Source organism: Gorilla gorilla, chromosome 10, assembly GCF_029281585.2.
Source record: "Gorilla gorilla gorilla isolate KB3781 chromosome 10, NHGRI_mGorGor1-v2.1_pri, whole genome shotgun sequence".
NCBI classification, from domain to species: Eukaryota; Metazoa; Chordata; class Mammalia; order Primates; family Hominidae; genus Gorilla; species Gorilla gorilla.
This window is the reverse complement of record NC_073234.2, coordinates 74,713,033-74,726,077: the sequence shown is the minus strand read 5'-3', so window position 1 is coordinate 74,726,077 and position 13,045 is coordinate 74,713,033. Positions and strand designations below refer to the sequence as shown.

The 13,045-nt window shown below is 37.3% G+C and overlaps 1 protein-coding gene across 2 annotated transcripts in view; it reads right to left on the bottom strand.

The window, feature by feature from the left end:
* ITPR2 (inositol 1,4,5-trisphosphate receptor type 2) overlaps window positions 1–13,045 on the bottom strand; it is a 499,301-nt gene that overhangs the window by 224,825 nt on the left and 261,431 nt on the right. For both annotated transcript variants that reach the window (XM_031000671.3, XM_055358014.1), the window contains one exon: window positions 1,471–1,661. In XM_031000671.3, coding sequence (XP_030856531.1) covers window positions 1,471–1,661 — 191 coding nt within the window. The remainder of the gene's footprint in view (window positions 1–1,470; window positions 1,662–13,045) is intronic.

Genomic DNA, 13,045 nt, shown 5'->3' with positions numbered 1-13,045 from the left:
CATTCTTTTTTTTTCTCCTATCACTGTATTTTCTCTTTTAGCAATACCAACCACTATCCTTGCTCCAACTATTATCTTCAAATATAGACTTAACTTCCAATATACTCAGTAGCCTGCTACCCTAGTTCACTGCATTTTCCATTGCCCTCCTATTGCATTCTCTTCTCCTCTGCTCTTAAAATAAATAGTCTTAATGATACTACTTAGTCTCTAATCATCAGGGCCTCTTAAACTCCTCTCATGTCCTGTCTCTACTTCCACCTAAGAGCCCCAGGTCTGCTGACCCTGCCTTCATTATTATCTGCAACACCTATTTCTTCATTTCATCCATATCACCACCTGGCTTAGACCTTAAGTAACTTCTCACTAGTCCCTCTTCCTCTAGTCTCTTTTAGATAACCCTATCCTACAAATCAAGAACCACTTATAATGGCATTTTCCCCCAAATTTTTAATGTCTCACACCATTTAGGTTTCTCATACTCTCTGAATCTAACTTGTCCTTCTAATCCTGTATAACACTCATCTACATGTGACCTCTCATAATATTTATTTCAGTTAATGTCTTGGCCATTTTGTAGAAAAAAAACTTCTTCAAACTATACCCCAATTCAACTCCATGCAATATTCTACTAATTATGTGAATGGGAAGATGTCTATTATGGGCTGAATTAGAACTCCCCCAAATTTCATATGTTGAAGGCCTAACTCACAGTACCTCACAATGTGACTGTATTTAGAGCTGGGCTTTCAAAAGTGTAATTAAGATAAAATGAGTTCATATGAGCGGGCCCTAATCCAACATAACTGGTATCCTTATAAGAAGAAGGGATTAGGACACAGACATGTGCAAACACAGAGGAAAGAGCCTATGAGGACACAGCATGAAGTCCACCATGTGCAAGCCCAGGAGAGAAGCCTCAGGAGAAAGCACACCTGCTGATACCTTGATCTTGGACTTCTAGCCTCCAAAACTATGAGAAAATAAATTTCTGTTGTTTAAGCCACCAAGTCCTTGACATTCTGCAACAGCAGCCCTGGAAAACTAATACAATTTCCAGGCCTAAATCAAGAGTGAGATACTATACAAGTAATTTGGGAGCAAGGTGCTTGGATCATTCTGACCAAAGGATTAGAAGGGAATACTGAAACATAAGTTGAAGCAAGATTATGAATATTTAGTTGATTTATCAGTGTTATCATTGGTATTATGATCATTATTTTGATATTAAGACCCACTATTCACTACTATACTATCAAAACACAGTTATTAATATACACTCATTAAAAAATAACTCACGACATATGGAAGCTATATGTTTAAAAAGAGCAGTGGTAGTAGAGAGTTGTAAAGCAAGGCCTGGTTCCCAAATAGAACTTGATATTTTTAACCATATTTTATTTATGTGACTACATATTTTTAAAAAATATAATTTAGAAAATATTAATGCCATTTCATGCTTTCATGTACCTGTAATTTTTCAATAATATTTCTGTAATCCCAAGCAGGCCCTCCAAGAGCTTCCTTAAAGCGTGGCCCAGAGCGAGCTGATAGTCTCCAACCCATTGCTGCTCTCTGCACCATATTTGAATGGCTCTTCATGAAAAGAGTATTAACTTGGCTGTCCAAATCCACTGGAATGGCAATTCCACGATTTTTTGCTGAAAAAGAAAGATTTAAAATATTTCCCTCTTAATTCGACTAAAGTTTCTTACATATTATGCATACAATCTTATAAACATAAAAGAAAAAATATTAAATCTTTAAACTCTGCCATTAACTTGTTTTATATAACTGTAAAAGCTTCTAACCTGAATGTATTTCAATTCTTAAGACCAATTAGTAAAGTGGGTTCATGAAACATTCAAGAACTTATTTGATTTCTTAATGATTCATGCTTGAAATGTACTTTATACAGCATCAATACAGAAAAACACTGTATAACAACCAGCATATTTGTACCTTCCCAGATGCCAACATAAATAAGAAAGCAGACATAAAACACACGATATAATTCTTCCACTCCATTCATTAATTTAAGTAGTGTTTGTGTGCACACAAAATTGTATGTGATGAAACATCTGAGAATAAAAATAACAAGTTGAAGAGTGTAAAACATCTGCATTGGAAGAGGGCACTCTTCCCAAGATCTGCTCTCTTCCCAAGATCTGCTGAAATTTATATTTTAACAAGTTTACATCACAACAATACTGAAAATTGAGAATGCTTGTCACAAAGAAAGCGGTAATGTTGAAGCATTTTTGCAAGGCAAAACGAAGATGGGATTAGTCCATCAGCGAAAGAAGAGAACAAACTGCCCCACAAGAGATTAGAGTTAGAAAAAGTCTTCCCAGGTGTGCAGTCAACCAAAACAAAGTGCAGCAGGGATATGGGGCAACTCATTAAAGAATAACAGCTGAACAATGAGAACACTTGGACACAGGAAGGGGAACATCACACACCAGGGCCTGTTGAGGAGTGGGAGAAGGAGGGGAGGGATAGCATTAGGAGATATACCTAATGTAAATGACAAGTTAATGGGTGCAGCACACCAACATGGCACATGTATACATATGTAACAAACCTGCACGTTGTGCACATGTACCCTAGAACTTAAAGTATAATTTAAAAAAAAAAAAGAAATAACACAAAACATGAAGAAAAACTTGTATAGCAAAAAAAAAAAAAGACAAAGGTAAGATACAAAGGATATATTTTTCTATATTTTATCCAAATTAAATCAATGACAACGGATTAAAAAAAAATAATAACAGCTGAAGAGCTGGGAAGCGAAAGCCGTCCTCCCTCTGATTAGCATAGACATAGCAGTTGGCAGAAGCAGTTTTTACCTGGAGGACAAAGTCAGAGAAATGAAGAAATGTTCTCTCAAGAAAGTAGAATACCTGACTGGACAGAATGCCAAATGCAGGTGTTAGAACTTGATAGAGAAGCAAAATGGAGCTTGAAGTAATGGCAGAGACCATCAAGTAAGAGGTAAAACGTGGGCTGGGTGTGTTGGCTCACGCCTGTAATCCCAGCACTTTGGGAGGCCGAGGCAGGCGGATCACAAGGTCAGGAGATCGAGACCATCCTGGCCAACATGGTGAAACCCTATCTCTACTAAAAATACAAAAACTAGCTGGGTGTGGTGGTGCGTGCCTGTAATCCCAGCTACTCAGGAAGCTGAGGCAGGAGAATCGCTTGAACCCAGTAGGTGGAGGTTGCACACCACTGCACTGCAGCCTGGTGAGAGAACTAGACTCCAACTAAAAAAAAAAAAAAAAAAAAAAGATAGAATGTGGGGAGAGAGAAGAGGCAGCACCAGCAGAGAGAGGAAATATATTAAATTCTCCAACTCCTGCGCAAAGCCCTCCTTACTTAACACTTACTGGTGTTCCCCGCCTGCCTCTGCTATACACACACATGCACATATGCATGCACGCACACAAACACAAACACAGCCTAAAGGAAAGCCTGCATATCATTTGGTCAGCCTTTGGCCTCTCATACAGAATTCCAGGTCAGCCCTGTCATTTATACAAGAATTCTAGGAAGGAAACAGGCCTTTAAAACTGCAGTGGAAACCTATCCCAGTCATTACGGACTTTCCTAATTACGAACACACCACCAAGGATCACAAGGAAAACCAATACCATTAAGAATAACCAATCCTAGTGAAAACAGGGATGACTCAAGGAAAAGCAAGAAATATTTAAATAATCCTAATCATTGTCCTCAGAGAATCTGAGTATATACTGCATCCAAAAAATTAGAAAATCAGAAAGAAGAATGACATCTTAGAAATTAAAATGTCCTTGCATACATAAACATGTCAAAATTGGCTGAAAAATAACTGATAGAAACACAATTGGTAATCTGGAAAGGAAGTCAAGGAATCTTCTAAAAATTAAGCATAAAAGATCAAAAAGCAGAATAAAACGGAGAGACTGTGAAATAAAGAGGGTCAACCCAGGAATTTAAATATCTAACAAATATAAGTTCCAGAAAGAAATAGCAGATACAATGTGAGAGAAGAAATTATTAAGAAAACAATATAAGACAACTTCCTTGAGCTTAAGACACATGTACATCTCCAAATTGAAAAGGTCCACAATATGTTAAACAGGATTAAGTAAGCATATTGGCCGTATTCTGGTAGAATTTTAGAATGCTGTTTTGGGTTGAACTGCATCCCCAAAAAGTATATGTTGAAGTATTAATCATCACTCCCCCTGAATGTGACCTTATTTGGAAATAGGGTCTTTGCAGATGTAATCAAGTTAAGTTGAGGTCATACTGAATCATGGTGGGCCCCAATCCAATTCAACTGGTGTCCTTATAAGAAGGGAAGGAGAGACACAGAGAAATACCTGAGGGACACACACGATGTGAAGATGGAGGCAGAGAATGGATTTATGCAGCTGCAAGCCAAAGAATGCCAAAGATTGTTGGCAAACCTCAGAAGCTAAGAGAAACGCATGGAACGAATTCTTCCCTGGAGCCTTCAGAGAGAGCATGGTGCTGATGAACCCTTGATTCCAGACTCCTAGTCTCCAAATTATGAGACAGTAAAATTTCTGTTGTTTTAAGCTACACAGTTATGCTAATTTATGGCCAGCCGTAGAAACTACACAAATGTCAATAGTATGGAGAAAATATCAAGTACTTCCAGAGAGAAAAGATGATTCCTAAAAAGAATCTGACTAGCATCAGACTTCTCATCATCAGCATTGAATGCTAAAAGATCCAATACCTTTATAGATGAAAAATTTTGAAACAAGGACTTTATGTCCATCTAAACTAAAAATCAAATGTAATTCCCAAACAAAAACATTTCAAAATACGTAAAGGCTCAGAAATTCTTCAATGAACCCCCTATGAAAAAGTTACTCTAAAAAAAGAGCAAATAATTTTTAAATGTCCACATGGATATGAGAAACTATGGCAACTAAGTATGAATCTGAAGAACAAAATTAAATTAGAAACAAATGAAAAAAGATCCATGAGCTATTTCCATGGTTAGGAAATTCTCTTCTACTTGGAAAAGTTTTAATATCATAGTGCTACATTTTTGTCCTAAATGGTTATAGCAGAACTATAAAGATCATATTTAAAGTTATAATGATAGTCCCCAGAAGGCTTACTTTAAATTAATGAAAATAGCAAGGAAGGGATAAAAAAAATTGGATGAATAGATAGACAGATGATAGATAGATAGATAGATAGATAGATAGATAGATAGATAGATAGATAGATAGATAGACAGACAGATAGGTAAATAGATAATCTGGCTTGCTTCATATAATGAAAGGAAAGCAAATAGTAGATAATATTACCAGCTGGTGAAAATTCTCTGAAGCTTAAAGATACTCAAAAACTTGTTTGAAAATAGACAATTTGCTGGATGCAATGGTAGCCTCAGCTATTCAGGAGGCTGAGTCAGGTGGATCACTTGAGTCCAGGAGTTTGAGGTTGTAGTGCACTGTGATGCGAATAGCCACTGCATCTAGCCTGGGCAACACAGCAAAACCCTGTCTCTAAAAAGGAAAGAAAAGAAGAGAGGAGAGGAGAGTATAGAGGAGAGGAGAGGAGAGGAGAGGGGCGGAGAGGAGAGGAGAGGAGAGGGGAGGGGAGGGGAGGAGAGGGGAAGATAGGGGAGGGGAGGGGGGAGAGGGGAGGGGAGGGGAGAAGGAGAGGTGAAGGAGAGGAGAAGGAAAGCAGGACAGGAAAGGAGAAGGAGAGGAGATGGAGAGGAGAAGGTGAGGAAAGGAGAAGAAGAGGAGAGGGAGAGGAGGAGAGGAAAGGAGGAGAGGAAAGAGGAGAGGGAGAGGAGGAGAGGAAAGGAGGAGAGGAAAGAGGAGAGGGGAGAGGAGAGGGAGAGGGAGATGAGAGGGAGAGGAGAGGAGAAGAAGGAGGAGGAAAGAGGAGAGGTGAGAGGAGAGGGAGAGGAGAAGGAGAGGAGAGGAGAAGGGAGGAGAGGAGAGGGAGAGGGAAAAGAAGAGTGAGAGGAGAGGGAGAGGAGAAGGAGAAGGGAAAGAGGAAAAGAAGGAGAGGAGAGGAGAGGCAGAGGGAGAGGAGAAGGAAAGGAGAAGAGAAGGAGAAGGAGAGGTAAGAGGAGAAGGAGAGGAAAGAGGGGAGGAGAGGAGAGGAAGAGGAGGAAGAGGAGGAAGAGGAGGAAGAGAGGAAAGAGGAGAGGAGAAGGGTAAGGAGAAGAGGAGAGGAGAGGAAAAGGAAAGGAAAAAGAAAGGAAGAAAGAAAATAGATAATTTTCACTAGCCACACCAAAAACATGTACTAATGTAGACAAAAACTCACGCTGAAGTTTTATAGAAATAATAACAGCTATAAGGCAACCTTAAACAATCAGTTTCACCACTGCTTAAATTTCCTTAGTAAATGTTTTCCTAATATTCATGATATGCTTCCCTTTCCCAAAGCATGCAATATCTCTGTTTATGTCTTTCACACACAGCAGTGCAATTGCACTTCTGTCTCATCTGAAGGACAGACGGCCTCAGCTCTGCCAAACAGCACATAGTTTTATAAATACTTAATCCTGCACCATGATCAAATCCTGGCAAGATTTTCATCCTTTTCTGGCTGCTTCACACATAAACTGGGTTTGCTCTAAACATTCAAAAATCAAACAGAAGACAATACTGCTTCTATGTTATTTTCTAAGCAACGAAAATAAAATGTTTCTCAAAACATGTTACAAACAAGTTTCCACTGACATTTAAACAAATTGGGGAGGAGATTGGGATTTATCTGCCCTTTAGGAATCAGGTACATTAGGTGAAATTGACCATCAAATAAGTGTTGTTGCTATGACTATGACTTACACAAAGAAGTGCTCAATGAATATTTTTCTAATGACACCAGTGAAAATTTAGTTCAACGGCAGCACCTCTGTTATTAACAATGCAGCCTTTTTATTAGTGACTTCAGGGAAATCTCATCCACCTCCAGAATCTCTTGTAAGCTGCTGATGGAACACATTCTTCTATAGCCAGCACCATGGACAAACCAGGCTGGGGAGACTCCACGATCCCAAACTCTGTTGAAAGGTTTTTTTGTTTCCCTCAAACCATCCCATTTCGATTGATATTATCTAGTCTCCTGTCTTCACATGAATTGTACAATGAAAATTAGCAAGGTAAAATATACTACTTTCCACGACTGTACGTAAACTTTGAACAGAGCTAAATGACAATTTTTAGGCAATAATAGAAAATTAACTATGCAATTGAGAAAAAGATTTTTTGAGTCAAAATAAGTCTGCTTTGTAGACAAAGTTTTTTCAAACAATTGTAAAAACACAAATATTTCTAAAGATATGGTCGGAAATAAATTTGCTGCACTGTCCAAATAGTATAAATACTAATCCAAAACCAAAATTAACAATGCTAATTGAGCTGTCCATTGTTTAAAAATTAAAGCAGAAAAAAAAGAAAATTATGTCTAAAAAATGAAAATATTAATTTATCATTTCACTTACAAGGACATTAATAAATAGAACAATATTTTTCAAATGCAATCAAAAACACAATCCAAAGTTAGCTTACTTTTACTAAGCTAGAAAAATTCTGGTATATATATATAAAATGTCAAAATGTGAACTAGAATGTATTCTTGGGATTAGCAGTTATTCTCTGCCCCATCTGTCTCTCAATAAGGAAGAGCTAATAAATTTACTACAGTTAGCCATTCTTCTGGCATATAGCATTAACTCCAACTATGTACTTTAATACAAAGGGTCACTTTAAAGTTTAAAATATTTTTTAAAATACTTGTTCCTAGTTCACTTCTAAGTTGGAATGCAATTGAGATGCACCTTGTTAAGGATACACTGTCAGCAAGTAAGTACATGGATCCCTTAAAAAACTAAGAGAGAGGATGGGTTGTTATCAATGCATTTATCTTTTGTAGAGCTCTGCCTAGAGATAACAGTTCTCTAAAATAGGCTATCTTTATTCACAATTTTTTTTATTTTTAGGCAACTGTCTAATTAGGCTTATAAATCTTGGAAGTTCTCTGGATATGACAAGTCTTTGCAGTGATTTTAAGATGTAATCAAAATCTATTTCTAATTATTATTATTAAATATTGCTTATTATATAAAAAAATTTTAATTAGATGGAATTACTGATGGTATCTGCCAGACCAAAATCTCTGAGAATACATACAATGCAGTGATAGGTGCCATGGAGAAAAATGCTTAGCTAGATAAACTGACAGGTAGGGGGGAAAGGCAACAGAAAGTGTAAGCATTAATTAGAAAACCTGGTTGGTTGTCAAGTTCTACTGTACAGCCCAGGTGGAGCACAGGAAAGTGGAATGGCAGGGACAGAGAATGGCACATTTCCTGTATCATGTCAAAGGACCCAGAATAAACCTGTACTGAAGCACCAGTATACATAAACAGGAAGAACATTAAATATATTAAATTCATCTTTCCTGTTTGGCACTCAAATTATACTGAGTGAATCCTCAATTAATCCTTACATTGAATAATGCACGTAATTTTTATGGGTTATTGAAGAACTAGTATTGGCACACTTGACTAGTCATCTGGAAAAAATAAAGTTGGTTCCACACCTTATACCTCACAACTAAATGTATCCCAGATAGCTCACAATTTTAAACAGCAACTCCCAAAACACAAAGAGACAAACCAAAACTATGAAAATTCTCCAAGAGAATTCAAAAAACATCTTAGACTGATAAGGGCTATTCCGAAGATGAAAGAAAACCTTAAAAGCCTAAAAGAAAATTTAAAAATATTGCATGCCAAAAAATAAATAAAAGTTCAAATGACAAATGGCAAGAAAAAAATATGGTGGGCACGGTGGTTCACACCTGCAATCCCAACAATTAGGGAGGTCAAGGCAGGTGGATTTATTGAGCCCAGAAATTTGAGACCAGCCTGGGTAACATGGTAAAAACTCTTTATACAAAAAAATACAAAAATTAGCCGGGTGTGGCAGCAGGTAGGGTACGTAGTTTTATTCTGCTTTGTTATTTCTGTACATGTTATATCTACCCCTAATATACTGGAAATTAATCGAGGGTAGAAACATGGTTTGACATATTGCATTTCCCCCAAAATTAGAATAATGCATTTCAGATAATGAGGAATCATTATAAATCAGCTGAGTTAATAAATATGTGAAAAATTGTATGATATTGTCCTATTTTATAACTTACTCAGATTTAATTTTTTTAGTAATAATGGAGTTTTTAAAAACTGTGATCACAGGGATATATGATGTCAAGCTCCTTCTAAAATCAACCACAACACCTTAGATAGATTAAAATAGATATAATGTTTATTTAATAGAGACTGAATTTCTCTTCTGAAAGAGTTAATATTTTCTACATGTACAATTTTTTGGGACAAGTTGGCTTGTAAATTGATGTTTATTATTCAAAACATTTGTAAAAGATATTTTATGGAATTTCCACTTGGAAAATAGATCATGTTGCCAACAAAGTACCCAGCATTAATTCCCCCAAATCATTTGAAGATTATGAAACACATGGAACAAAATTCTTTTTTAAGAGGAATAATATGGAAGTAATTCTTGGATGCTTTTTCTCAAAGTCCTATACTTCTACCATGTGCTATTTTACTTTAAATAAATGAATAAACTGAGGAACAGCAATTGACCAAGTGCATTAAAAAAAATTCGCATAGCCTTAATGGCCTGAACATTTCTCAAATGTCTGTGAACACCATGGTGTACATTTACTGCAGAGCTCTCCATCCTTACTTGCTCCCACCATCACCCTTAATTTAGCTCATTGAGGGCAGAGGATGATAAAGATGTTTATACCTTACATTCCAGTTAGGCCCCCTGCATGTAATGACTTTGCTGGGGAATTTGCATTTATGATCACTTAAAAGCTTGTATCTTCGTATCAATTTCAAGTCCTACATCTTAGAAGACAGTGTAACAATGGAGGTAAATATCAGTAATTTCTACATATAAAAAGACATTCAAAAGCACTTTACCCTTTAAAAGTTTAAAACATTTTATCAGAAAAATCTAACATGATATACACGGTATATTCACAATTGATCGTGGCTTCAGTTTTAAAAACTTCTGAAGTTTTATCAGAAAAATTCGACATGACATAGTAAACTCACAGAGGATCATAGCCTCAAAACATTAATGGCAATAGATAAAGTTACAGCAAACTTCTGGAGCAATCAAGGGAAAGGAGGAAAAGCAATAGATGATAGGAAGTATTCTTTTTCTATAAAGGACTTTCCCAAAACCCTTAAAACTCAGTTCACTAGCTCCTCACCTTCTTTTTACTTTATTTGAAAACTCGATATATTTGTCTCATGTATAGCTTAAATTACCACCTTGATCCGTAATGCACACGGTATAAAACAGGTAACACATCTGCTTAAACTGATTTGTGATAGCAGAGCAGAGATTTGTGATAGGAGAGGTTAATGCCTGCTAGCACGTCAGTGCAGAAGGGATTCAGATCCTGGCTCAGGCCCTGCCTACCTGTGTGACCTTCAGAAAGCTGCCAAACCCTGATAACGTCATTTCCCCATCTATAAAATGGAGCTAAGAATTATGTCCACATCATAGATTTCACTAGATTTTCCAACACTCAGTAAATGCTTGCTGCTCTCAGCAAAGCAAACACTGACTTAGAGAGTGCTTTTGCTGATTTTTACTACCTTTTGTATTCCATGTACAACTAAGAAAAAGAATGAAGTATTTTTGATGCTAGATGAGTTGAGCTACTGTACTTGACAGCAATTTACAAATCATAAAATGTTATATAAATATGACTATAATTGATCTTTACATTGACAGCAATGTGTTTATCAACTTGGAAATGCACTGAAAATCTGCCTTATAAACAAAGTACTCTCTTGACTTTGTTGCATTTTAAATATGCATATCCCTTGTTCTGTTTAATATTAAAAATTCTTGCATATTTGAATTCTGCTAAACTTTACTGCCTCTGTGTGTTTTTAAAGAATTGCGGAAACACAAAAATAATTTTGCACCTGAGTTGTAAAATGTCAGACAGATCCCCACCCAACAAAGTTTTATGGGAGGCCATTGTTTTGATCTAGCCTCCTGCACTAGGCCCCAGCAGACCAGGCCAGAATGAAGTCATTCATGCTAAGTGCCACATAATCAAGCAGAACTCTGAAATGGGCCTTGTCCAAGAAAACAGGAGATTAATGGCAATCCATTAAAAGGGGCCTAGTTTGGCATGATGTTTTTTAACCCTTTAAGGAAGGGGAACTTTGAAAAGGCCAATTCGCTTCTTGTTCCTTGTTTCTACTTTCTTCAGCCCTTTTCTGTCTAAAAAGCAACTGAGGTGCTGCTTGATTCTAGAATGGAATCGTTAAGTAGACTGAAGCCAGTTGACTAGGGTATTTAGCTGTTGGCTAAATTTTCATGGGGTTGGATCCCACCAATCTAGGAAGGAGAAGGAGTTAGCTCAATTAAAGTGATTGATTTGCATTCAGTTGATGTACGATAAGATCTTGCAGTCCTTATTTTTGGTTAACAGAAATTAAGTATGGTTTCCTTACTTGGGGCTTTGAAGATTCTTGGTCTGACTTAACCTAAATTTCTAGTTTCATGTTGAAAGTATTGGTGAGAGTAGTAGAAACAGGGTTGACATGGTAATAGTGGCAAATAAAAGGCAATTAGATCTTTAAATAAAATTTGTTGTAATTTTGTCTTTTGACTCCAGTAAGCCAAATGTCCATAGTTCTAGTTTATATGTTAGGACTTTCTAAGACAGGACTTTTGGGGCAACATGATAAAGCATAAAATTCGTACTCAAAAGAAACTTGGATTTCATTTATTTATTTATTTATTTATTTATTTATTTATTTATTTTAGAAACAGGGTCTGGCTCTGTCACCCAGGCTGGAGTGTAGTGGTGCGAACACAGCTCACTGAAGCTGCGAACTCCTGGGCAGAAAAGATCTCCCACTTAAGCTCCTAAGTAGCTAGGACTACAGGTGTGCACCACCATGCCCAGCTAATTTTGTTTTTGGCCTCCCAAAGTGCTGGGATTGTAGGCATGAGCTATCGTGCCTGGCTGAAACTTGGATTTCAAACCCAACTCAAATACTTATTAATCGGACAAGTTACTTAACCTTTCTAAGCCTAACTTTCACTCTGTGAAACTCCTAGCCTATGGATTATTGTCAGTCAACAAACACTTATTAATCTGCTTAGTCAAGAACAAACACTTTCAGGCTCCAGTGGTGAAGAAAGGAAAGTTCCTCTTTTTATCATTTACATGCTAAAGGGGGGTGGGGCAGACAACAAAGAAGCAATAAATAAACAAACAAGCTGCTTTCAAATACTGACGAGCTAAGAGGAAAATGAAATGGTCTAAGATGATAAGGAGCAGGAAGAAGCTGAGACACTGCATGGGGGGTGTTCTGGAATACCTCACTGAGCCCTTATATTTTGAACTGAGATCTGACTGATGGAGGAAACCAGCAAGTGACATTCTCCAGGAAGAGGATCCAAACAGAAGGAATGGCATATGCAAATGTCCTCAGGTGAGGAAATGCCTGAAGCAGATGAGACTCCGAAAGAAGGTCAGTGTGGATGAAGCAGAGTTGGAGGAGATGGGTGATGGGAAAAGGTCAGACTAGACCAGCTCAGATGAGGAAGGGCTTTTGTAAGTGCAGTGGGGAGTTGTCAGTGGGTGAGTGACATGCTCAGGTTTACATGTTAAGATCCTCTAACAACTGTGCAGGCAATGGATTGCAGTGGCACATTTAGTAAGGACACTCTTCTGTCATCCATGTCTGATGATGGTAGATTTGGACAAGGGTGACACAAGAGAAAGAAAAAGAGAGATTCTGGAAATGGGTCTGACAGAATTTGCTGCTGTGTTCAATGAGAGTAAACAAAAGGGAAGAATCCACTGTGACCCCTAAGGTTTTAAAAGAGTACTAACTGCAAAAGAGTTACTTTTTCAAGTAGCACAGAAATCTGCCTCTTGCAGCTGCCATATATGAGTTATAATTCTGTCT